We start from the raw sequence: 26,057 nt of genomic DNA, 5'->3' as shown, positions 1-26,057 counted from the left end.
CTTGTAACTTTGATATAGTTTTGAGAAACTAGCACTAAATAAATGTTTAACTCGAAAGAGACCTTTATGTAGATATATTAATCTCATGAAAATGTTGCACGTATTTTTTAAAAATTTTTATTTTTTAGTTTTGTTTTACAAACAAAGTAGGGGATTGTTGGTAGTTTGTTTGTAAAACAAACAAAGAGGTGCCTTGTCCCACTTGATTGTTGTTTTATTTGTTCAATTGACGAAAGGACACGAGTGTGTCTGTTCAATTGGTTGTTATTTCACAGGACACTCTTACAACGTTTGAAAGGTCATGTCTATTCAACTAAGGCACTCTTATAACCTTTAAAATGTCGTGTCTGTATGGACATAACTACCAAATCGACACTCATGTAACCTTTGGAGTTTTAGTGTCTGTTAAAAAATAACTATCAATTCAAACATGAAAAGTTGTGATTGAATGTATAGCTTTGAACATGAAGAGGCATGTTTGAACTATACATTATTGGACTCGAAGAGTTGCAATTTTTAGACAAAAAAAAAAAAAAAAACTGTTTTCAAACAATGAAAAGGCGTATGAGAATTAACACATTTTCAGACGCGAAAAGGTGTGTTATTTTCTTATTATATATTCAACTATTTTGCTTATTGTTCATAACTTATACTTTCAATTTTCGTTCTTTCCAAACAAGAGAAATACTGCATTCATTTCTGATTGTTTCCTAAAGAATTCTTGGAGAAATATTAGAATTGTTATCTAATATTCTCGCTTGAAACTCCGTTGTATCCTAGAGGATTTTTACCGGTAATCATTAGTAACATTATGGGGCAAATAATTTCTTAAAGAGAGTGCTATCAAGACTTAGAGTCTGATTTCTTTGTTCATCCCATTCGACCATATTTTACCAATATTTTTCTCCCCTTGCTACGATTCCAAACCTCTCTCAACCATCTTTTGCAATGCACTTTGCGTTTTGCATGGAAAATGATTTTGTCTAGTTATGGGGTCTTAGATTTCAGCTTCGATTAGAATGTTCGATCTCAATTATGTTAATAACTAATCAGCTTTTTGTTATAGCTAGCGATATCACCTAGATGGGGGTGAATAGTTGATTTCAAATAATTTTAAAAATCAATGCAGAAATATAAACGAATCAGCTCAGAGAGAGAGATTCTGAACAATGCATGCATAATGTAAATGAAGCTAAGAAAAATCCTTGAGGGGGGGAGTAGACTGCATTGATTTGTGCCAAAAGGGACATTAAATGACGACTAATACAAAAGATACATTTATTTGTTCCCTTTCCTGGGAAAATTAAAGCAAAAATGTGGCATTCTGTGGAGAAATCAAAAGGGGGTTGTTGAAGCTTTTCTTCCCCTTACATTGCAGCACCTGAAAAGGAAAGATAATACGCATTATTGACGGACGTTAAAGGGCAACTGTAGCTTGTAATCCATAGCTAATTGATAGCGACAGAAGAAAAGAGGAACATCAGATGATAGATTCGATTAGCCTTACCATAGTCCCTTGGTGTCTTGCATTTGTAGCATTCTGTCCTGCTGGCATAGTTGTGCACTCCACATCCATATCTGTGAAACCCAAATCACATTCCCTTACATGATATTAACTATAGAGATGAGAAAAACTTGGGGATTAAATGGAAGAAGGCCAGTAGAAGTTACATGACATTGTTGGGTAATAGAAAATTCTTGTCCTAATAAATTTCTAAGGGAAGGGTTCTTAAAATAATTTGCTATGGCTCATGAGCTCCAGATGGAGATGATCTTAATTAACGCAACAGCACTAGAGAGAGTAGGACTCACCTATTGCAAATCCAGTCGCCGGCTTTCCATCCCGGAGGAACGCCTGTCTCTGGTGCATATCCTCCGCCACAACTGCCGACGTAATCATTCTTGAGCGCACTGCACCTGTAACAATTCGATCGGCTCGCATAGTTGTGAGCTCCACAGTTCATTGCATTGCAATACCAATCTCCGGCCAAGGCTTCTGGTCGGTTGTACATGAGGTATGTTGAGACGTCGGGGCCTCCGAACTTGGGATACCCGCATCGCTGGCATGCCTCCCGCTTCTTGAAGTTTTGGTGCTGGCAAGCGCTGCACATCCAGTCTCCTCCGGACCAGCTCATTCTCTGTCTTCATTAAGAAATAGGAAACAAATTCGGCTTTAGCAATTTGATGTTATGAGCTACAATGGGTACTAACAAGATAATGATGAAATGAACATTAATATTTGGGTGGAGTTTTTTCTCCGTTCTTTTAAGATGAGCTAAGAATTAAGTAACTCAGACTATCTCCAATTTTATAAAATATGTGTATTGATGATGAGAAAACATTCTGAAACTGCATTTTCTTGCAGACTGGCCTCTTTGTTATCTAGATAAGGTCATGTTGTTGTTCATCCTGATGTTCTTGTCTTCTATTCTATATGGGTAACTACTGTTTCTTTCCAAACCCACAACAGTTGTTTCCTAACATGGAAGCTAAAGCCAGTAAATGATGAGTTGTTTGCAAAATATTTCTACACCCTAGACGTGACTACAAAACTCAAACCTGAAACAATGTGGAACAAAACTAATTACAGGATAGTGAAGCTAACCTTGATGGAAATTGCAGAGTGTTGGAGCAAGAAACCAACAAAGGATAGCAAAATACTGCCTTTTGTGTTGAAGTTTGGGCTTGGGGACCCTATATATACTCTTTGTGATTGGCCTCATGTGGGTTCCCCTGTATTTCTTTTTGGCCTTCATTTTTTTTTTTTCCCAATTTCTGGAATGGATTTCTTCTCAGATAGTTCCTCAAAGATGATAGGATTCCAAAAGTAGCAAAAAAGAAGAAAAACTTCTGCAACTCCTAGATATAACCTTCTCTTGACTCCATGTTCCTATCATTGTTCTTGGGGAAGGTTGTTTTCAATCTCTAAGCAAAGTGCATGCATGCATGACATATTCTTATCCCAAGTGAAATTCCTCCCTTGGCCTTTTTTTTTTCACATGATTCCCTCATGCATGGCAAAGAGTTAGATGATCAACATAGCACTTTACCTATACCTTCCATTAAAAATTAATCAAATCGCACTTGCTCCTAACAAGACATATCAAAGAAAATTCACCGTAGAGGCGATCGATGGTGGTGGTCGATGGAGATGTGGCATTGACACTTGTGTCGAGGTTCATGCCGTAGGAGATAATGAGAGATATGCATGGAATCAAGCCATTAGAGCGCATTTCCTCTTATTTATCACGTTGCAAGAAGTTTGAGAGAGCAAACCTTCAGAAGAAAATATCTTATCGATTAGACATCTTTCACGGTCGATCTTGTTTTTCATTTTGCATAATTTTTCAAAAGATATCTCCCGAAAGCATCAAGGAAGATAATATTCCCTCCTCTCATTATCCAGTTCCAGCAAGGTGTTATGAGGGGACGATGTTATTTACCCAAGTTGGGCGGACAAAAGAATATTAATTTGTTACCTTCCCCCCTCTTTTTTCCTTTCCTTTTCTATTTGTTTTCTTCTATTTATCTCTCATTGACATTAACACCGTGCCCAAGGTGGGGAAAGGGCAAAGATGGATGTTCACATGCTTAGGTCATGCACAGAAATTCCTCCCATGTAACCTTCTCCATCATCATCAACGAGGGAGGATTCCTTTCTCAAGTTTTCAATTTTTATGATTTGCCCCCTAACTTTTTGCAATTGGTGGCGATGTTTCCCCTAGCGTTGACTCCAGCTGATTTTTGGTCATACATTTTACCAAGCGACTACACTTAATTAGGTATGAAAGGCAAATTAGTTAAATATCTCCTATATAATGGAGGGAATAGGACCACTCAAAATTATATTTCAAAACTATTTGTCAATGTTGACCCTGGTCAAATACTCATTGGTACTTGAGTCAAATGCTCTCACATATAATTGGGTGATTCTTCTAATTTTTGGTGGTGTATAAACTTATATGACAAATTTGTCCTCATTAGCCATTCGTTTGTCACGTGGTCAAATCTTCAATTAAAATTAGATCCGAGTCAACACCAGGGTACCCATGGCGACCGAGTTCTAAAATTCAGGGGGCGAATCGCAACAACCCTAAAACCTTGAGGTTCTATGTGGAAATTTTTGTCCAACAAAAAGACAACGTTGGACATACGGCGCTGAGGGCTAAATTTTTTTTTTTTTTTGCTCACGTAAGTACCACATCGGAGTAACAATCATTCAAGTGCCACTTTCGGCAAATCATCCCACGTGAATTTTTTTACTTAATTATCCATTCCAACATGGAACTTTTAAAATTTAACGGAAGTGCTATGTCGAAATATTCTCTTTGCTTTTTCTTTTCGGTGCCGGTGAGGGTCATCGGCTATCTTCTCCGGCCATGAAGGCCTCACCCTCCGTTGGCTGTGGACGAGGCAGTACTCGCCGGCAGCTAGAGAGGCCGCGAAGGCCTTGGCAGCCTTTTCGGCTGTCGAGGGTTGCTAGTGACCCTTGCTGGCCTAGGAAAGCAAGCAATGGAATAAAGGAAAAGAAAAAATAAAAAATTACAAAATTATAAAAATTGTCCACCTCAATGTTGGTGGTGTCACGTAGGGTGACCAATGTTTTAGTTGAATTTTCCTGCAAGGCAAATTCCCAATGGCACATTGATCGATTTTTCAAATTTGTGGCGCTTAAAAGAGCGAAAAAATAAGTAGTGGCAAACAACACTCCGACTTTTCTTATCCGTGTCTATGCTCATGCAAGATGTCAAAGGTCAAATTTATGTCTTCAGATATTTCAATTAACCACATACCCTTGTTATCCTCGGACAACTAAAAGTTGCTGTGAAGACCTTATCTTTTTTTTTTTAAGTAGTCTGTCCAATTTTGAGAATCGATGAACACGAAGAATTACATTGAGATTACACTTTTAAGTAGTTTTCTTATCTTTAGGATTATCTTCAGCTCATTAAGATTTTAGTTGATGATATTTCTTTTTTAATAGTTATCTGATTGAGAAATTAAGGGCGCATGATAACTATTATGTTTCTCTATTTTCCTATTTTTCTATTTTCTAGAACAGGTTTGGAACATAATTCCGTTTGGTAAGGTAATTATATATATATTTAGTTTTTGGGCAAATTTTTAGCCTAGAAATGGAACATAAATGAAGAGCAGAAATTTCTTACTTTCCTATCTCTGGAATGGAAACAAAAAGAAAAGCTCTTCTGATTGCTGGTCGCCAGCCACCGTCCGCCAGTCACGTTTCCATCGGTCGCCGGCCGCCATTCGCCATTCCCCGGTCTCTGGTGGTTGTCCGCAGGTTGCTGCAATTGTAGCTCCGCCTCTTGTCATAACTTAGCCTCCATCGTAATGTTAAAAATTTCGCACTGTTATCAAATGAATTTCTATTTTGGGAATATAAATTTAGTGTCGGTTGTCAAACGAGTTTCTCTCCTCAGAAACTCCTCCATGGTATAGAAATAGAAAAATCTATTTTCAAGCAAAAATTGTTCTCAGGAATATAATAGTTTTCATTCGCGCCCAATATGTATATCGGTGTTAATGATTGCTTTAGTTCGCTTCTGTATGAATTGGGATTGCGATTATTGAGTTATTACGTTTTGGCATTTCTTCCCCTTTCCTCTATCATTTATCTGATTTCCTCCCCATTTAACTATTCCCTTTATCTACCCTTTCTACGGTTCTCAAATCATGCTTGGCTACCCGCTTCCGTCCTGCCTCAGTTTGCTCCTATTTTTCTCCCCTTTCCACGATTCCAACCTATCTCAACCATCTTTTGCTATGCACTTTCCGTTTTGCACGGAAAATGATCTTGTCCAGTCATGGGGTCTTAGATTTCGGCCTCGATTAGATTGTTCGATCTCAATTACGTTAATAATTAATCAGCTTTTAGTCCTCAGCCAGTGACTTTTCAACTTGGCACAGCAAAAAGGAAAAAAAAAATGCTACTTGGAATCTGGTTCTCCACGAGCAAAATTCGCTTTAACCTTTCCGGTTATGAAAAAATTCATTGTGTTTTCATACGGGAGGATTTAAAAAAAAAACCCTAAAAAAGAACATAAAAGCAGAAAAGAAATCGACTTGGGTCCGGTCGGATTTTTCAGACCAATGAAGTAAGGTCTGAAAAAACAATTTGTTAACTATTACCAAACAATATTGCACCAGATAGGACCTCGATTGGAATGTATTTAAAGATCACGAAGAAGAGAAATAATAACAAATTTGACCCATAATTAAGAAAACAACATATCAATGGTCACTTTTGTAACATTCCAACATGTGACTTGAACATTAAACGTGTGAGTGAAGCAGCCAAAATGAATCTTACACTTGATTTGTGCATTGGGAATATTGTTTTAGGTTGAGTAATTTATGCGCTCTATATAAAAACAGTGTTATTAATGTGACACTTTCATTCCTATCGAAATTGAACTTATTCTTTTCCATTGCTTTCACTATTGGTATTGGAAAGCCGGTTTACACTCTAGTAACATTATATGAAATAATTATACTTGAAATAAAATATAAGATGGCTTTGAAATGGCATATTTCTTTTTGGACAAGCAATCGAATAAACGGGAGTATTATGAATATAGGAAATGAAGTCATGAATAAGTGTCAGATATAATGGTAGACATAGTAGCAAAGATGTACTTAGATGGTGATTAGTATAGGGAAGAAAATAGAAAACATGTCTCACCTTTTACCCAATCACAAAACTTGCACGCCTCTACTTTGCCAAATACATCCTTGTGCTTTACCTTAAAAACGACTTTATACATCCACATAGATTCTCTTTGTCTCTTTGTTTACAAAAATCTCAGTTTCTTTCCAAAAATGTCAATCCCCAAATTCCAAATTCTCAAACCCACCCTTAATACGCAAAACCAACTAAAAACCAAATCGCCTAAACCTTAAGGCTATGTTTGATCGTCTGGATAAAACTCATGATGAGATATGTTTTATCCTATCGCGTATTTGGTAGTTGTCCAGGATATGATAAAGAGGATATAGGGGATAAAATTATTCTAGGGGGAGGGATGTGATAGAGCTGGATAGGATTTCTGTTATTCATAACATCATAAATTGCACGTTCAAGCCACCCCCTCTTTGCCATTGCCCTATTCGCCATGCCCATTCGCCTCTCCAACGGCGGCTAGCTTCTTCAGAGGCGGGCCGCCTCAACAATTGAGGCCACCAGCTTCTCCGGCGGTGGCGGTCAGAGCAATTCTATCATATCAGCATATATGATTTTTGTTGTTAGAATATATATTTTATATGGGTTTTATTAATTGTTATTGTAATTATTAATTAGTCTAACAAAGAAAAGAAATACAGTTTTCTGTATAGTCTACTATGGAGCAGGATAGTATGGATTGAGTTATTTCCTTATCCATAATGAGAGAGGGTAGGTTACTAACTCTATAAATAAAGCTCAAGTCCCTCTTCTATACCATAATATTCACATAACCTCACAAAAAGAGTCGTCAGAAGTGATATGTGTAGGGCCGTTTCATTGAAACTAGTGTATAAAATGGGTTCATAGAGGAGAAGTTCTTGACTATCATATCGTCGCAAATTTCGCATCAAGAATGATAGATCCGAAATAAGGTCCATTAATTCCTTTGCTTGATAAACATGATTCGCTTATCTATACGTGTTATTCTTGGATTGCTGCATATGGATTAAAATCGCAGCTTATATGTGATATCAGAGCCTATGTGTTTTAGATCCCGAATCACATTCCGGCCATTTTTCAAAATTTTATTTTCAGTAAAAAGTGAAAAATAATTATGTATTCTGAAAGTACTCATCGAGACGAGTAAAACCACATCAATATCACCGCCGGAGGAAGCCGGACATGCTGCCATGTGCAACCATGTGCAGCTGCACATCAGCCATGTGAGGGCCATGCGCTAGACCCGACCCCGCGTGTGTGTGGTACTTGTAAGGCTAATATCACATAACATCACTTTAGTTTAGGTAGATCTGAACCGACCCGATGACCTGACCCGACCTATGACCCCAACCCGAATCGGTTGACTATTGACTAGAGCCTTTCGATCGTTGACCGGTTCGATCGGGTCGCATGACCTAATTCGCCGGTTCGGTAAAGGGATAGTAGTTGGACTAGGAATAAACTGGTTGGATCGATTTTCAATGCTGATCGAGACCGAACACGTGCGCTGCACGTGTCGGTGCTTGGGGATTATGTGTGGAAAGTTTGAGGCGTGTGAGGGTGCGTGAGTGATCCGTTCGAGGAGATTCAGGTACCGACATGCTCGTATGCTTATGCTTTATCTGGTGGTATATTTATTTTATATGTTCGATGCTTTTATGAAATGAAAATACATATGGAACCCCAAATACGTGTATTGGTTGGGGCAATTTTGGTATTTTTCGTATGTATTTCTCTATGATTTGTGAAATACAGATATAAGCTCACATGTAAGTACCACATACGGATATGTGGAGCATAATTTATTAACTACATGTATATGGTTTAACATGTATTGTTGAATGCGTCAATGTAAATTAGCACGGTATGTGATTTTTTGTGGATAATTGCACCTAATTTTAAGTATGAAATTACATGCATATGGTAAATGTGAAACATAAATTTTATATCCCAATTTCAAAAAAATTCAATTGGGCTGTGACAGCTAAAGTGGCACATTTAGTTGGGTTTAATAAATAACGGTTTATAAAGTATTGAGATGTATTCTATTTTAGTACATAGTCATACTCCCAAAGGAGATAATTGTGTATTATTTCATGGAAGGTTACATGTATAGCATATGATTGAGAATTGACTAGTTCAAGTTTTTTCATACACCCAAAGGTGGTGAATTGACAAATATTAAAATAAATTCTCAAGGCCGCTATAATGTAGAGAGTATACAACTACATATTATGTTTTATGCCCAGAGGTGATTACATGATGATGTATGTATGTAACTCTTAAGGTAAATTTTCACATTATGCTAATTATAAACTTTGATTATTTTTCTGTCACCTTTCTGTGAATGGCAACTCCATATCTATTGAGATTCTTACTGGTTCTAATTTTAAGAAGTGGAGAGATGATTTTTTGTTTGGTATGAAATTAGCGAATGTTCATGATGCTCTTAATGAGGATAAATCGACAGCTCTCACCGAGGCTATACAGAATCCTAGAAAGCACACTTTGCTGCTTGCGAAAAGAGCAATAGAATTTGCTTACTATTTATGAAGTAATCCATATATGAACATCTTAGAAGTGATTTCACAATTGATATCACTGCTAAGCATATGATGAAGGCCTTGGTGGCAAGGAATCATGACTCTCTTAATGTTGAAGTTGGGACACATCTATCGGGGTTATTTAGCTTGAAGTATGATGGTTCTGCTGGTGTTAGGGATTATGTCCTAAGGATGGTGGATCTGCAAACAAAGCTCAAGGCGCTTGATGTAATATTTCTGATGCTTGTGTTGTACATCTTGCACTCAATTCTCTTCCACCTAAATTTTGTATTATCCAAACACAATATAATACTGCAGATTAGACATGGTCAATCAATGCCTTAATTGTAAGGGTGGTGTCAAAGGAAATAAAGCCGAAGAAAGGTAAAGCGCATATTGCCATATATATTGCCTCTAGTTCTGGTATTAAGAAGGGTAAGATGCACAAAAATCATACTCATAAAATAACTCCTTCATCCACCGGTCCGTCCGACAACTTGGGTCCTAAGAAACCGACCATTAAAAAGGACGGCAACGATGGTAAGGATGGTCTCTATTTCTTTTGTAAGAAGAGATGACAAATAAGGAAAGATTGCGTTAAATATAAAAATTGGTTGTAGCCTAAAGGTAATAATTCTTTGGCATTGGTTTGCGAATCTAATCCATTAGGAATCCCATCTTGTTCATGGTGGCTAAATAGTAGTGCAACTAACCATGTTACGTTTACTATACATAGATTTATAAACTGGAGAAAGCCAAATAAGGAAGAATCAAATCTCACCATATGAAACAACAATAAAGCTAATGTTGAGTTCGTGGGAGATGTTATTTTAATTCTAGATTCTAATTTTAATTTGATGTTAAGGAATACATTTTATGTACCTTCTTTTAGATGGAATTTAATTTCTGTATCAAGTTTGGACATGTGTGTTTACTCTTTTGAGATTTCAAGCAATACAATTTCTAGTTCTTTTAATTCAAATAAAGTTGGGCATTGCATTATGTCCAATGGAGTGTGCAGATTATGTTTACCTCGCAATGAAATATACATCGTTTATACAACTGAAAAAGTTATTTTCAAAAAACATCTATATAAGAAACAGTCTTAGGCATTATGACATAAATGTCTTGGTCACATTTCTAAGGAAAGAGTGGAAAGAATGATAAATATAGACATTCTACCTACTCTTAAAAGTGATTTAGACACATGTAGAGACTCCCGTAAATGTAAGATGACTAAAATAAAGAAGAAAACTGCAGTCTATAGTTCTCTCTTATTAGAGATCATCCATACAGATATAAGTGGACCATATACAACAACATTATGTAGAAATTTTTATTTCATTTCATTTATTGATTATTATTCCTGATATGGTTATTTGTATTTGATTAAGAAAAAGTTTGAATCGCTTGACCGCTTTAAGATTTTCGTGGCTGAAGTTGAGAAATAACTGCGAAAAATCATAAAAATCGTTAGATCCGATTATGGTGGTGAGTATTATTGTCGCCATGGCGATGTTGGATAGCTTAAACGGCTATTTGCCAAATACTTAGAGGATTATGGGATTGTGGCTTAGTTTACTATGCCCGGAAGTCCTAAACATAATAGTGTAGCTGAAAAGCGTATTCGTACCCTTATTGATATAGTGAGTAGTATGATTAATAGAACTAATTTACCGAGATTTTTGTGAGGTGAAGTTCTGAAAACAGTGCTTTATGTTTTAAATCGTGTTCCCACAAAATCTGCGCTACTTACTCCTTTTGAATTATGGACTGGACGTAAACCTAACTTAAATCATCTAAAGGTTTGGGGATGCCCCGCAGAAGTAAAATTATATAATCCAACTTTGAGTAAGTTTGATGCCAAAATCACTCGGTGTTATTTCATGTCTTATCCAAATCATTCGAAGGGATATCAATTTTATAATCTCAATGGAGGTATAAGAATTATGGATTCACGGACAGCGAAGTTTTTGGCGCTTAATGTGGCCGAAAAAGGTGATTGCTCACGGACTATTGATGATAACAGTACGGTGGGTACTTCTATGTCATTTTCTCTACCTATACAGACAATTGTAGAGGTCCCTACACCGCAGACCGAGCCTGTTGAGGTTTAGGAGCCTGTTATTGAAGCAATTCTTGACGAAGTTCCTCGAACCTCCCAAGAGCATAATGAGGTTAAAGATACTCATCTAAGGAGATCCGTTAGCGAGAGACAACCAACTATGCCACCAGACTATATAATCTATTTAGGGGAGCATAATTATGATATTGGCTGTGTTATTGATCCGGTAATTTATATAGAGTCTGTTTCTTATTTTCAGTCCAATTTATGATTAGATGCGATGAAAAATGAGATGTAGTCTATGAAATATAATGATATTTAGAAGCTTGTTGAATTACTTGAAAGTTATAAACCCATCGGGTGTAAATGGGTGTATAAGACTATGAGAGACTCCAAATGAAAGAATGAGAAATTTAAATTCAGACCGGTAGCTAAGGGATTCACTCATAGAGAAGGATTAGACTATGAGGCAACTTTTTCTTCTGTATCTTCTAAAGAATCTTTTAGAGTGATAATGGCTTTAATAGTTCAATTTGATATGGAGCTTCACCAAATGGATATTAAAACTGCTTTTCTGAATAGAGACCTTGATGAACAGGTCTATGTGGCACAATACGAAGGTTTTGCAGGTGATGATACATTTAATCTGGTTTGTAGATTGAAAAAGTCTATATATAGCTTGAAACAAACTTCTAGACAATGGTACTTAAAGTTTTCTAGTATTGTTACTTCTTTTGGGTTTATTGAGAACAAACAGGATCGGTGTATACTAATAGAAGGGGTGGCTCGAATACATGGATTCTAGCTTTTGATGAGTTTGGAGAATGCCTCTCTTAGGTGGGCTTGGATGACCTCGGATATGTGGGACACATATTTACGTGGACTACATCCTCTGGTCCAAATCGCAAGCAACGGAAGATTGATCGTGTTCTCATAAATGAACATTGGACCCGAGTACTCTCCTTCTTTAAGGCTACTTTTTTGGCTCCCGGGATTTCTGACCATACACCTATGGTTGTTAAAATTTTGCCTCCTCCTACTTCGAAGAAGCCATTCAAAATTTTCAACTTTTGGATGACTCGCCCTTCTTTCAAGGAGATTTTATCGCAGGTTTGGGCCTCTCCTATCGTTGGTACCCCTATGTTTGTGGTATGTGCCAAGCTTAAACTACTTAAATACCGGCTCAAGCAACTCAATAGGAACTCATTCTCGAGAGATTTCGAACGTATTGAGCAAGCCAGGAATGATCTCTCGTCGATTCAAGAGGCCATTGATCGTGATCCCACGAATCAAGCTTTGGCGGATCGTGAGCTGGAACACCTTCGTATCTTCGCTGCTCTCGGATTACAAGAGGAGTCTTTTTTCAAGCCAAAATCAAGGATTAAATGGCTCAAAGAAGGGGACTCGAATACTAGATACTTCCATCACTTTGTTAATAGGAGGAAACTACACAATCGCATTTTGTCAGTGGCAACCTTGGATGGATCGACTTTAAATGAACCGAACCAAGTCAAGGCCCATAGAGTTAGCCATTATGAAATGCTCCTTAATACAACCACGACTACCGTTCGGCCGGATGTTTCTGAAATCCGACGATTTCTCTCCCACACCCTATCTGCGGACAAAGTGGAGTTCCTTTCTAGGCTCGTTACCGGGGAGGAAATCTGAACCACTATATTTTCTCTTGCCAAGGATAAAGCCCCGGGCCCCGATGGCTACAATATGGAATTCTTCATTTCGGCCTGGGATGTCATCGGCACTTCGCCATTTTCCACGGTTATGGACTTCTTCAGGAGCGGCCACTTATTAAAGGAGATCAATGCAACCATCCTATCGCTCGTTCCGAAGTGTCCAAATGCTTTGGCAATGAGTGATTTTTGCCCCATTGCATGTTGCAATACAATCTACAAATGTATCACCAAATTGCTAGCCAATAGAGTCGCCTCTCTCTTGCCTTCGATAATTTCCCCCTCTCGCACAGCTTTTGTCAAAGGAAGGAGAATTACCGATAACATCTTGATTGCTCAGGAACTCTTTGCGGACTTCCATCATCCCCAATATAGCTCCAGATGTGCGATTAAGGTGGACTTCTGCAAGGCTTATGATACGATCAATTGGGGGTTTCTGGAGGCAGTTCTTTAAGCTTTCGGTTTTCCGGACTTCTTTATTGTTTTGATCATGGAATGTGTTACTACACCTAAATTTTCTGTCGCCATCAATGGGGGACTCCACGGATTCTTCTCTAGTAAAAGAGGGATCAAACAGGGGGATCCTTTCTCTCCCTATCTTTTCACTTTGGTTATGGAAGTTCTATCGGGATTCTACACGATAAGTCTACCTCCACCGGGTTCAAACCTTCTTGGAGATGCAAACATCTTCAGATGTCCCACCTATTCTTTGCGGACGATGTCTTATTATTTGTTGAAGGCCACTTACCCTCTGTTGAGTTGCTAAAGAATGGATTACAAATTTTCTCTACTTGGTCGGGACTCAACCCGAACCCCAAGAAGAGTGAATTTTATCTTTCGAGTGGACCGCCTACTTTACCCTTGCAAATTCAGCACCTTTTGAACTTCCAGCAAGGAAACCTACCGTTTCGTTATCTAGGAGTCCCGGTTATTTCTTCTAGGCTTAGTAAAATCGACTGCAATGTTCTAGTTAATGCTATTACTGTTAGAGCACGGTCCCGGGCTCAACGATACCTATCTTACGCCGGTCGGTTGCAACTCTTGAAATCTGTTTTACACTCCGTCCATATATATTGGGTTGGTGTCTTCTCCCTTCCTAAATCTGTTTTGAATGGAATTGAGGTTATTCTTCAGCAATTTTTGTGGAAGGGCCCATACCTTGGAGTTGGGGGGGCTAAGGTCTCCTGGGATAACATATGTCGCCCTAAGAGTGAAGGTGGGTTGGGGATCCACAGGCTTCTAGACTGTAACAAAGCCTTGACTCTGAAGCACATTTGGTCTCTCTTTACCGATAAGGAATCTCTCTAGTGTAAGTGGATTCATTCCAACTTTTTACGAAGGGCCAACTTCTGGATTGTCACTAGGCCAACCATATGCTCTTGGTCTTGGAAGAAAATTCTGGACCTTCGCCAAGAGTTTTCGATGCATTTCAAATGGACGTTAGGGAACGGCCTCTCAACTTCCTTCCGGTTCGACTACCGGCATGAGAAAGGTCCACTTCACAAGTTCTTCACGGCAGCGGACATTTATCGGGCTGGGATCCCTTGCATGATTACCGTCCGACAGTTTTTTTCCTCGACTTTCCCACCCTCTCCGGTTCTTGATGCCATTCAGCCATGGTTGGATCCCAGGCCTCCTTTGGTGGAAAATAGAGAGGACAGCTTCATTCGGATTGGTCATTCCTCCGGAGTTTTCTCGGTCTCTTCAACTTGGAAACTTATTAGGCCGACAGGTCAGATAGCTCATTGGCACTCCTTTGTATGAGATAAATCCTTAGCTCCACGGGATTCCTTTATTATGTGGCTAGCTTCGCATAACTGTCTTCCGACTCGGGTACTACTTCTTCAATACCGAAGGATAGATGAGGGTTCCCGTGCTTTTTGCCACACTACACCGGACTCGGTGGACCACCTATTTTTCTGTTGCTCTATCACTAGTCAACTTGCATCGACTTGGGCGTATAAATGTCTATTACATTGGCGGAATCGATCTTGGGATGGTTTGATGAGATGGGCTAAGACACATGTGGGTGGCTCCTCCTTCTCTCACAGGATTGCAAGATTCTCTCTTGGCACCCTCTGTCATATTATCTGGACCACAAGAAACGATAACCTTTTTCGAAACGAGCAACTCTTTCTTCCGGCGATGATCTTCCACCCTATTAAACTTGTCAAGGATAAAGCTCTATCTTTAGGACGTATTTCAGATCATCCTCGCAATAGACATCTTCAGATTAATTGGGGTCTATCTTCCGATATATTTGATACGCCCCCTTAGCATATAACTTATTGCTGCATCGGTATTATAGTTTGGTATCCGCTCGATTTGTCTGTTGCACCTATCTTCTCTTCTCACAGCCCCTGCGCAGATTCCGTTATGGTGCTCCCGGTCCTAGGCCCTCAAGCACCAATCCTTGCTGTTGGTTGGGTCATGAGTCGTGCCCTCAAGCACCAATCCCCGCTGTTGGTTGGGTCATGACTATTTTGGTTTTTCCTTCATTTACCTATCGTTCTCTTTTGGTATCCCCAATTGGTTATGCTGGTTTCTCTACTTTGTTGTACATCCTGTTTTTATGTACTTTCTGTATTTGGCCTTTTGTAGGGCCTATTTGTTTTCCTTTTTCTTCCGGGTTTTGATGTATCCAGAATTTCGGTTGTGCTGCACCTTTGGGCCTCACATGCTACAGCTCTCTGTTTTGTTGTGCCTATGATATTGTGTTGCTGCTCTAAAACTGGAGGTCCTCCATTCTACCATCACAGATGCTGCTCCCTCCTTGAGTATGCTGTTGTCTACCCAACTTACTACCCGCGTGGACTTTGAAGCTTCTCAACATTGTAGCCGTGCCTTCACCTTTTGGGCTGTTGTGGTTGTCTCCTCAACGTCACTCAGGAGACTCTCCCTCTACCGATGATGTTGATCTGCTACTGGTTCCTCCAGGAGGTGCCACTTTGCTCGGTGCATTGCGGTTTCTCCCCTCATCCAGCTCTGGTTTTTTTTGGTTAGCGGGTAGCCCTACTAGTTTGGCCACTTGTTTGGTTTCTCTTTTCCTTGTACTAGCTTGTTGGCCTCCTGTTATTGGCCCTTCTCTTGGTGTATTTTGTCACCGGTACACCATTGAACTCTCCATGTCACACTAAGTGCCATATTGAGTTAATGGCTTTTGTGTCCGGTATCTTTTGTATCTAGCTTTTTGAAAGATCAATGCATACTTACCTTACCAAAAAAAAAAAAAAAACTGGATTAGTGTATATACTGCAAGGTCAGTGGGAGGAAATTTATTTTTCTCGTTCTTTATGTTGACGACATCTTGCTTGCAAGTAGTGATGTTGAATTACTGCATGAGACAAAGCGAATGTTGTCACAAAACTTTGACATGAAGGACCTTGGTGATGCGTCTTTGTCTTTGGCATTGAGATCCACAAGGATCATTCTTGCCTCATTTTGGGCTTATCTCAAAGGGCATATATTTTGACATTCTGAATTTCCGACCATTTTGAGGTCTATGAATGGGAAATGCTCAATCGATGTATTTCAGTTATATTCCACTAAGATCTGATTAATCTTGAGTTATCCGATCAAAAAGGGGAAGGCTAACGCGCAATAAGGTACATGGACCTAGGAAACTCGAATAGGAATTGACCTTCCGACCATAAGGATTTTAGAGGGGATGTTTAGAGCCAATACAAGTTGATCTAAGAATGATTATGGAATCCATTGCTAGTATGGTACGATTTGCGAAATTTTCCTAAATCGATTTATGAAGATTGAGACTTATGGAGCTAGTGATAAACCCTTGCAATTACATGACAACCAAAATGGCCATGACTAGAGTATGCCTAAGAGTGATGAAAATGTTGAGTCGATATGCGTAACGTCACCGCAAAAGCCGCCCGTTGGTTTGGGATAAACCGGAGTTACATTGGATAGAAAATGAATTAGAAAATGGAATCTTAAAATTGGGAAAATGGAAATGAAGAATTCCAACATTAGATATACATTGGATGTCGCCTCATCAAGAGTAATTCAAGTTGGAAAAGAATTGAATTTTCAGTCGACAAAAGTGAAATGACCGTTTTGCCTCTCAAGCATTATTCTTGTTCTAAGTTCATCAAAGGGCATTTTGGTCATTTTCACCTTGCTTCAGCCAAAAATATGAAGATAAGAAGGGTCAATGCTGGTCAATACACATGTGGATAATTATTGACATGTGACAAGTGTCATTAGAGAGCATGGTTAGCATTAATGTGACCTTGACGTTACTATTCACATAAGTGAATTTTTTTTAATATAAAACCAAGTCTTCTTTAGCCTTCCTCCTTCTTCAAATTCACGAGTACTTCATCTCCATGCTTCATTTCCATCATCTCCTTCATCTTCAAGGTTTTTCAGCAAAACCAGAAAACTGTTTCAGCCGACCACTTTCTGCCCGTTTCGTTCGGTCCGTATGAAGGCACCCTCCGGTGGTCTTTTGGCTGCCCCCGATCACCCACTTGAAATTCAACGTGTCCTCGACAACCTCCAATTGGAATCACGTCATTTGAAGCTCCCAGTTGAAAGAACCAAGCTGAGGAAGAAAACTAGACAGATTTGGAGCTAGCTGAGGGTAAGTGGCTGTTCTCCCTCTTAGAAACTTCTTTTGATGCCAAATTTTCGGTGGTAACTTCTAGACTTATAGGGCTGAGTATGGATGATTTAGGGACACTGAGTGATTAAGGAAAAATTCGAGTTATAATGGTTAGATTAAAGTGTTTCTACTGGACATATACTGGACAGTTTGTGCACTTTGTTTGGTTAAGTTGATTGGGGGCTCAAAATGAGTGGTTATGCTGCCAAATTTTTAGTGGACCCCTAAGACATATAGAATAAGGTTCCCACAAGTTGAATTAGTGTTAAATTAGAGATTTGAATTGGATTTTGGGTGAGACAACACAGGACCGGTTTTGCCCTGTTGTACCAAAGCTGTTCATGGGTTGTACAAGGAATATTTTGACTTGGAATTAGAATATGAGACATCCTAAGACATTGTGGAAGGTGTTATGAGGGAGTATATGAATTAAATTAAAGTTTGGAAGTTAATTCATGGCTAATTTGTGCTTGAAACTCAAGGAAACAAGTTGTCCTGTTTTTGGACAGAATATACCATGGACTTGAGGGACTACAAATGGTGTCACCTTGCTGTGATTTTATCGTTTGGATGTTTTAGGATGTTACTTTGAGTGCTATTAACATTTTGGCTCAATTGGATAAAAAATTAATGGAGTTTTGCTATGGTTTATATAGATTCGATGCGGAAATCTATTTAGCCAAGCTTTTGCGGTTGTGAGGAGACTTTTTCAAGTTGCTTTTGGAACCAAGGGTAAGTGTTCTTGAAACCTTTTTTTTTTTATCACTAAGATGCTTCTGAATGAGATGACTTATACTACGAATAGCCGTAAAATGTGAAGTGTAACTTAATTGGCATATGAGTAAAAGAGGGAAATAGATTGTCCTGAGTCTTGAACCATGCGGGGTCGATACCCTGGGTCTTGGTTATGTGGGGAATAATTTGTGTAATACTCTATAAAAAAAAATGCTTGGGCCTTGGTCATGCAGAGTACATGTGAAAGGAAATATCCTGAGTTTTGATCATGTGGGAAAATGAAATATCCCGAGTCTTGATCATTCGGGAAAATGACCAATATAGGTCGACACGAACTCTGGTATTGATAGCCTGGAACATTTTGCGCGGCTATGTTGTTATCTTGAGAACTGTAACGAGATGAGAATCTCATGTGTGAGATACGAATGAATAGTTACTAATACATCAAACTTGATCATTCTTGTAGTACTAATTTGATTATACATGTTGTTATGACTTAAGTCTACTCTACCGGTACTTGAGTTACTTGATCTTGACCTCTATCTATGTCACCTTACGTAAGATATAGTATGATATATATATATATATATATATGATATTGTACTGTGTAAAGAGGTTTATTTTGTATCTTGTCATATGTATGCTTTGTTGCATAACTCGGAAGGGCTAGTGGTCTAGTATAGGATTTGGGTTTACTTGCCGAGATGTGAATCTCACCCCGTAGCGGGACCTTGGTTTTCAAACCCCAAGTTATAGAAATGCTGCCAGTGCGATTGGGAGATCCGAAAGAGATGACAACCGTATGGGATGAATTCCCGGCTAACTTAGGAATAGTTTTTCTAAGAAAATGTACTACAGTTTAGGTGGATGTAGGTGGAGAAGATCCACAACCGCATTGTTATGAAGCGTGGTTTCGTAAGATAGGGAACAATAGTTTGTTCGGGCCTCTACAGCCATCCGATGTACCCTGCGATGTAGTTCCGGGATGGTGCCACCCGTCCCATCAAGATGTCGAGGGTGTGGTTCAAGTGTCAGCAGCTGCTTCTTGGAACATAACGGAGAAGACCTCGACGATGGAGGAGGATCACGAGGTGATCGTGATATTTGATTCGGAGAAGGACAAGTCGGAGGACGAGATGCTGGAGACGAGCTCCGATACTTTCTCCGAGTACGTTCCGACAGGAGACGAGGTTGAGGACGTGACTATTAGTTCCTCCGAGTAGTCCGGTTGCTCTTGAGAAGTTCCTTTTGGGGTAGATTTGGAGGAATCTGGATGTTCGGTTTTTTTGGGTTGCCTCTTATTGTACATGTTCTTCTACTAGTATGCATGTGACCACTATCTTTGTATATATTTATTGTTGTGTGTTACTGCCCTTTTTGTTCATATTTTTTATTGTTAGGGTTGGAGTATTCCTTCCGCATGCGCATTTCATTTTATGTGTTCGCCGTAGATGTAGTATCCTGGGTTTAAATTATACGGCTTGGGTGGGTGTGCATTCTCAAAGGACGGCAGGACGTTACATATATTGATCGTATTTTCGAAAGATTCAATATGCAACAACGCAAATCAGGAATTGCTTTTGTTTGCAAATGTGATAAATTGAGTCTTTCACAATATCCTCATTCAAATGTTGAGAAAGCACAGATGAAGAATGTGTCTTATGCTAGTGCACTTGGTAGTACCATGTATGCTCAAGTTTATACTAAGCTAGACATTGCTTTTGCATCAGAACTTTTAGGCGGATGCCAGCTAAATTCATGACACGATCACCGGGTTGCTAGCAAGAAGGTTTTAAGGTACTTCAAGAGGACTAAGGACTATATGCTGATTTAGGAATATGTTCAAAACATGCAGCTAGTATGAAATTCACATTCATATTCAGATTATGCTAGTTGTCGGGATGACAAAAAGTCAACAACAAGGTACATCTTTATGCTAGCAGGTGATGCAATAGTATCATGGAAAAATGAGAGACAGAAACTGATATCATCTTCTACCATGCAAGTGGAGTTTATAGCATGTTTTTCTACTTCTACTCAGGCTATTTGGCTCTGGAATCTCATTAGAGAATTGACCTTATTTGATTTTGTCGATAGGCCCATATAATTATATTATGGCAATAACTTTGCAGTGTTGTTGATTAACAATAACATAGGTCTCAAGGGATCTACACATATGAAGGTCAAGTTTTTGACCATAAAGGAATCCGTACATAATGGTGACATTGCAATAGAGCATATTTCTACAGATGATATGATTGCTGGTCCACTAACTAAAGGTCTACGTCCTTATGTATTTGAATAACATGTTATTAACATGGGCTTAGAAGTATCGTATGATGCCATTGTTTAGTGGGAGCTCTTTAGTTTTTGCTCTAATAAATTTTACATCTATATTATGTTACATTTAGTGAAAGTTTTGATATGTATTGACTTTTTACATTCATGAAGTGTTTATAAATGTGTTATTTTCATATCTAATCCATATCTGTTGAAAATCTCAAGGTATTATGTAAATCTTGAGTGATAGCTGGGGCATTTAATTTTTGGCTATAACCATATGTCTTTTTACACATAAAGTATATAATTCACTATAAATGCAAGGCATATGCAGGTTCATTGGAATCATAAAAGATATTCTTTAGTGGCACATCGGGTTTCGTGATATTTAAAGTAAGAGAATGATAACTAACAAGGATGATAACATATAAAGTTTCTCTGTCATTTGAGATGTCATTTGTTTGCCACAATACCATATCAAATCTATATTAGTAAAGTTAAGAGCATTTGTGACCATGGATGGCTTTGTCTTTTGATGCAGTTTCTGCTATGATTAGGTGCTTAAGACTTTATTGAATATTAGTACTTATCTCTAGACTAATATAAAGATGCGCATATATAGTACAATTTCAATTAATATAGCTCAAGTGAGAAAATGTTAGAATATATATTTTATATAGGCTTTATTAATTGTTATTGTAATTATTAATTGGTCTAATAAAGAAAAGATAAAAAGTTTCCCATTTAGTCTAATATAATATAAAGCTGGATAGTGTGGGCCGAGTTCTTTTGTTATTCGTAATGAGAGGGTAGCTTACAAACTTTGTAAATAGAGCTCAAGTCTCTCCTCTAAATCCTAATATCCACATAATCTCACATAAAGAGTTGTCAGAAGTCATACAAGAGAGACCGTCTCATTGAAACTAGTGTATAAAGGGGGTTCATAGAGGAGAAGGCTTTGAGCATCAAATCGTCGCAAATTCCGCATCAAGAACCATGGATCCGAAATAAAGTTTGTTAATTCATCTGCTTGATAAACATGATTCTCTTATCTATACGTGTTATTCTTGGGTTGTTGCACATAGAATAAAATCGTAGCTTACATTTTAGCTTCTCCAGCGGTGGCGGCGAAGCCAGGGTCACCGTTCAAGATCGCTCTGTTCACCGATTTGCACTTCGAAGAGGACGCGTGGACCGACTGGGGGCCCCGCCAGGTTGTGAACTTCGTCAACGTCATGTCCACCATGCTCGACGACAAAGTCCACGGTGAATGCTTGTTTGAGTAGTGCTCGTTTTCTTCTAGTGTGTTTCGCTTCGTGCTTAATTCGCGCTAGTGGTTTGGCGAGTGTATTGGACCATCCAGATCCCTGGAAATTGCAAGAATAGTCTGTTGTACTTATGCCTGGAGAATGTGAGTATGCTGTGGTGGGCGAGCTGGAGTTAGTAAACTGCGGGTCGTGAGGAGATCGAATGTTGAAGAAGAGGGCATTATTGGATGAATCGAGAATGAAATTGGATGAGATAGAGAGGGGGGAAATAGTTTTTCGCCTTTTGAAAAAACTCTAACTCTGCTAACAATTCCTAAGCCTTGAGGTCTTCCAAATTTAGCTCATGCTGCTGTTGTTTCCGTGAATCGGCTTTGAACTTGCTAAGTTTAGTGCATGGCAATTAATTTGTGTGTTTTCAGCCCTGACGGCTGCTCCCTTGAGCTTTGGCGAGCGGCCGGACATCCGCCACGTCTGCTCTAGAGAAGAGCCTCCGAATGGTACATGTCAAGAATCATTATATTGATATCTAGTTTCTATCAAACAATAGATAGGATAAGATATAAAGATATCCGCCATTAAATCCGAAGTTCACCAAACGGCAGATTGGATATGATTAAATCCCTGGATTTCTTATTCTATTCTTTCCAGTCCTATCCTAACTAGAAATCCGGACGACCAAACGCAACCTAAGGATCTCATCACTCTACAGCAATGGCCAACAATAATGTCAATGGGTCTCCCCTCGAGAAAACTAGCTTGGCTGCGCTCGACCAGAGGCCGGCCATGGTGAAACGTTGCTCTCGCGGTACGCAACGCTCCATACATGAACATTCCATGAATTAAGTTTGTCCTTTTTTTTTTTTGTGCAAAATTGCTATTCTTCTTTCTTGTTTTCTGCGAAATGGATTAAGATTAGATTTCTGATGTGCATCAAACAGAGGGTGTAAAAGCCAGAGCTAAGGCGGCTGTTCCGGAGGGAATAGCAACAGCCATGCCAACCGTGAGTCTTTGTCTTGTTCGTTTTGTCGGGGTTCCTTTCTTCTTGAGATATCTGATCTTAAGTTTGTTCAATTTCTTTGACAGAAATTTTTGTCCAATTCAAGGGCTTTTTCTCAATATGTACATGCTTAACTATGCGGTTGGCTAGTGCAAGGATGCTGCCCTCGGCAAGAGCAAACCTCAAACACAGCTCAAGCACTCATTATCTCAACAGGTCATTTGACTCAGCTAGATATTTGATCAGACCTATAATGATCAATAATTGGGTCTCATAAATGTTCATGTAATATTAGAACAAAAAATGTTGTATAAAATAGACCATATGTTGCGATTATCTGACAGGACTACTTAAGTTCTTATCGCAGTTGCTGGAGCAGCTCCTTCAAGCAAGTCTCCAACGTTGAAGCGTGAACTCAAAAAACTAGACAAGAAGCTATTATGGATTCCATTTCGACCCAACTTGTATCTGAGCGAACTAGAAAGCAGAGCACCATCTTGTGTCTCCTCAAAAAATAAGAAGGGGTTCTTCTGCTTCTTCCTGAAGATGGATCTAGTTCATATTTTATATAAGAATGGAGAGTATCAGTATGAACTCAGCAATTTACTGCAATTTACAATTACCAAATGTTATCCCTATTTCCTGACGTGCTCATTACCAACAATCCTTACATGAGCAGTTACCATCTCTAAAATGGTGGAAGCGGTTACGGTCCCGTGCAATTATCTCCCTATTGAAAATCTTCGAAATGAGCTTTGTCGCTGAATGGCAGTTTCTGCAGACTCGAAGGTTCTTGGCAATCCTGATGGTTGTCCGGGGCTTAGTGCTGATCAGCCCAAACGCAATCGCCAGCTTCTCGCTGTGTTGACTTAGTGCGCACTCCTTCCACTCTTCATCCATGTCGTAAAGCACCTCGGTAGTGTCTGGCACAAACCCAGCCCTTTCCAAAAGCCTGTCTATTTCATCCAACATCATGTATATGTCTTTGCTCTGAGGATGTGTTTTGTCGCCCACGAGGAACTCATGAACCGCTCCATCTACTTCTACAGATGTAGACCCAGGAACCTTCTTCATTCCCTCATCATTCAGTTTGGTTCTTATTCTCGCCACATCGTCCCACCTACCAGCTTTTGCATAAATGTTAGATAAGAGCACGTACGCACCAGGATTATCGGGTTCCAGTTCGAAAAGATGCTGAGCAAAAATTTCACCCAACTCGACTTGTCCATGAGCTCGGCAAGCTTCAAGCAGAGAACCCCAAATAGCACCATCTGGTTTCACATTCATCGTTTCTATGAGGGCCTCCACTTCATCAAACAATCCATTTCTACCCAAGAGATCTACGACACATCCATAATGCTGCAATTTAGGGGTGATTTTATAGTCTTGGATCATTGAACTAAAATAACTCCTTCCAAGTTCGAATGAACCTGCATGATTACAGGCAGATAAAACACCAACAAATGTGATATCATCTGGCCTGAGCCCTTCATTGACCATTCTCGAGAAAAGGCCAAGGGCCTTCTCTACTTCCCCATGGATGGCCAATCCAGAAATCATTGCGTTCCAAGAAGACAAGCTTTTACTATCCATGCCATTAAAAACCTGTTCTGCTGCCTTCATGTTTCCGCACTTAGCATACATGTCAATGAGACTGGTAAATAGAGCAGTGCTTGTTGAACTGTTGAAATTCTTGTCTATATAAGTGTGAATCCATTTTCCAAGATCGAGTGCACATAAGCAAGCACAAGATGGGAGAACATTTAAGAATGTGACATCATTAGGCTCCACATTCAATTTTAACATTTCCCTAAACAGAACCAATGCCTCTTTGTAACGATTCATATGAGTGTGACCACCAATCATAACATTCCACGAAATCACATCCTTCTGCGGCATACCGTCAAACAACCCTTGAGCTGTTTCTACATCCCCACACTTCGAGTACATGTCAACAAGGGCATTGACAAGCCGTAAATTCGACTCCATTCTATGATCCTCTATCCAACGATGGATCCACTTCCCTAATTCGACTGAACCTGACTGAGCACAAGCTGAGAGAACTGTAACCATTGTACTCTCATTCGGCATCACATTTGCCTTCTGCATTCCCCTAAATGTTTCTATCGCCTCCTCAAATTGGCCAGATTCACTGTACCCTGCAATCATAGCATTCCAAGACACCACATCTGTCACTGGAATATCCTCAAACAGCTGCTTGGCTTCCTTCATTTGACCACTAGATGCATAACCAGTCAACAAAGCCGTATAAGACACGGCGTCTCTGTACGAGCTTTTCTCGAACACCAGACAGGCACTGTCCAATTCACCGCTTTGAGCGTACATATTAATAAGCGAAGTGTGCACAAAGGCATCAGACTCAAGTCCTAGCTTTAAAACATGAGAATGAGTCTGTTTCCCTTCATGAATCAACCCAGCTTTCGCGCAAGACTTCAACAGGAAAGGGAAAGTATAAGAATTTGGCATCGCCCGACTTAACAACATTCGAACATAAAATTCTACCGCTAAACCCGGCGTATCGCTCAAACAATGCCCTCTGATTATAGTGTTCCAGATCAACTGATTCGGCTCCTCGATGGATTCAAACAGCGATACGGCATATGACAGATCCCCGGAAGGCGAGACAGCGCAAAACTCGATGAGCTTGCTGAGCGCGAACTGGGTATTGTGGAGGCCGGATTTTATGATTCGGGAGTGGATTTGCCGGAGCTGTTGGAGGTTCTTGCACTTGGAGAGCAGTGACAGAGATGGGTGTGCTTGGAGGAGCTTGTACGGTGGGTCAGAAGAAGGGAGGACATGGAAATTGGATGGCGAAGCTGAGAGAGCGATAGGCGAAGCGAGCATTTTTCTCGGTCTTCTGGACTGTGATGGAGGAGGACGAGAGGATGAAAAAGGAGACAGATAATTTGAATTACAGTTGGTGAATTCTCGAGTCAACGTCCAGTACCCGCCAGAATTTTGCGGGCCGGGCTATTTCGGCCTGACTACATGCCCGGTCCTCATGAGAGAATTTTGGCCCGAGTCCGATTGGAACGGTTTGATCCGGGCAATTGAAGCCGCCCCCAAATTGATTTCTGCTGCGTTTCTATTTCCTGCAACAATTTGCCAGGTCTCTATAGTGAATTCATAGTGGTTCCTTGGTCATTGTTTGGCA

At 39.5% G+C, this 26,057-nt stretch overlaps 2 protein-coding genes across 3 annotated transcripts; both read right to left on the bottom strand.

The window, feature by feature from the left end:
• Positions 1–1,210: 1,210 nt before the first annotated feature.
• LOC115754932 (RNA-binding protein involved in heterochromatin assembly dri1) lies at positions 1,211–2,672 on the bottom strand. 2 transcript variants are annotated; one of them, XM_030694123.2, is made up of 4 exons: positions 2,606–2,672; positions 1,813–2,142; positions 1,508–1,578; positions 1,211–1,381 (listed from the first exon to the last, which is right to left on the bottom strand). In XM_030694123.2, the coding sequence occupies exons 2-4, from the start codon at positions 2,133–2,135 to the stop codon at positions 1,368–1,370; spliced, it is 408 nt and encodes a 135-aa protein (XP_030549983.1). In that variant the 5' UTR covers positions 2,136–2,142; positions 2,606–2,672; the 3' UTR covers positions 1,211–1,367. The 2 variants fall into 2 exon arrangements, with proteins under 2 accessions (XP_030549983.1, XP_030549984.1); XM_030694124.2 differs by having other exon boundaries at positions 1,813–2,138; positions 2,606–2,658.
• A 20,744-nt stretch (positions 2,673–23,416) lies between these two features.
• On the bottom strand, positions 23,417–25,776 carry LOC115754960 (pentatricopeptide repeat-containing protein At1g08070, chloroplastic). Its single transcript, XM_030694161.2, has one exon. It carries the CDS (start codon positions 25,745–25,747, stop codon positions 23,537–23,539), a length of 2,211 nt encoding a protein of 736 aa, XP_030550021.2. The 5' UTR covers positions 25,748–25,776; the 3' UTR covers positions 23,417–23,536.
• Positions 25,777–26,057: the final 281 nt, after the last annotated feature.

Source organism: Rhodamnia argentea, chromosome 4 (genome assembly GCF_020921035.1).
Source record: "Rhodamnia argentea isolate NSW1041297 chromosome 4, ASM2092103v1, whole genome shotgun sequence".
Classification (NCBI taxonomy): domain Eukaryota; kingdom Viridiplantae; phylum Streptophyta; class Magnoliopsida; order Myrtales; family Myrtaceae; genus Rhodamnia; species Rhodamnia argentea.
The sequence above is the reverse complement of the archived record's forward strand: the minus strand, read 5'-3'. Positions and strand labels throughout refer to the sequence as shown.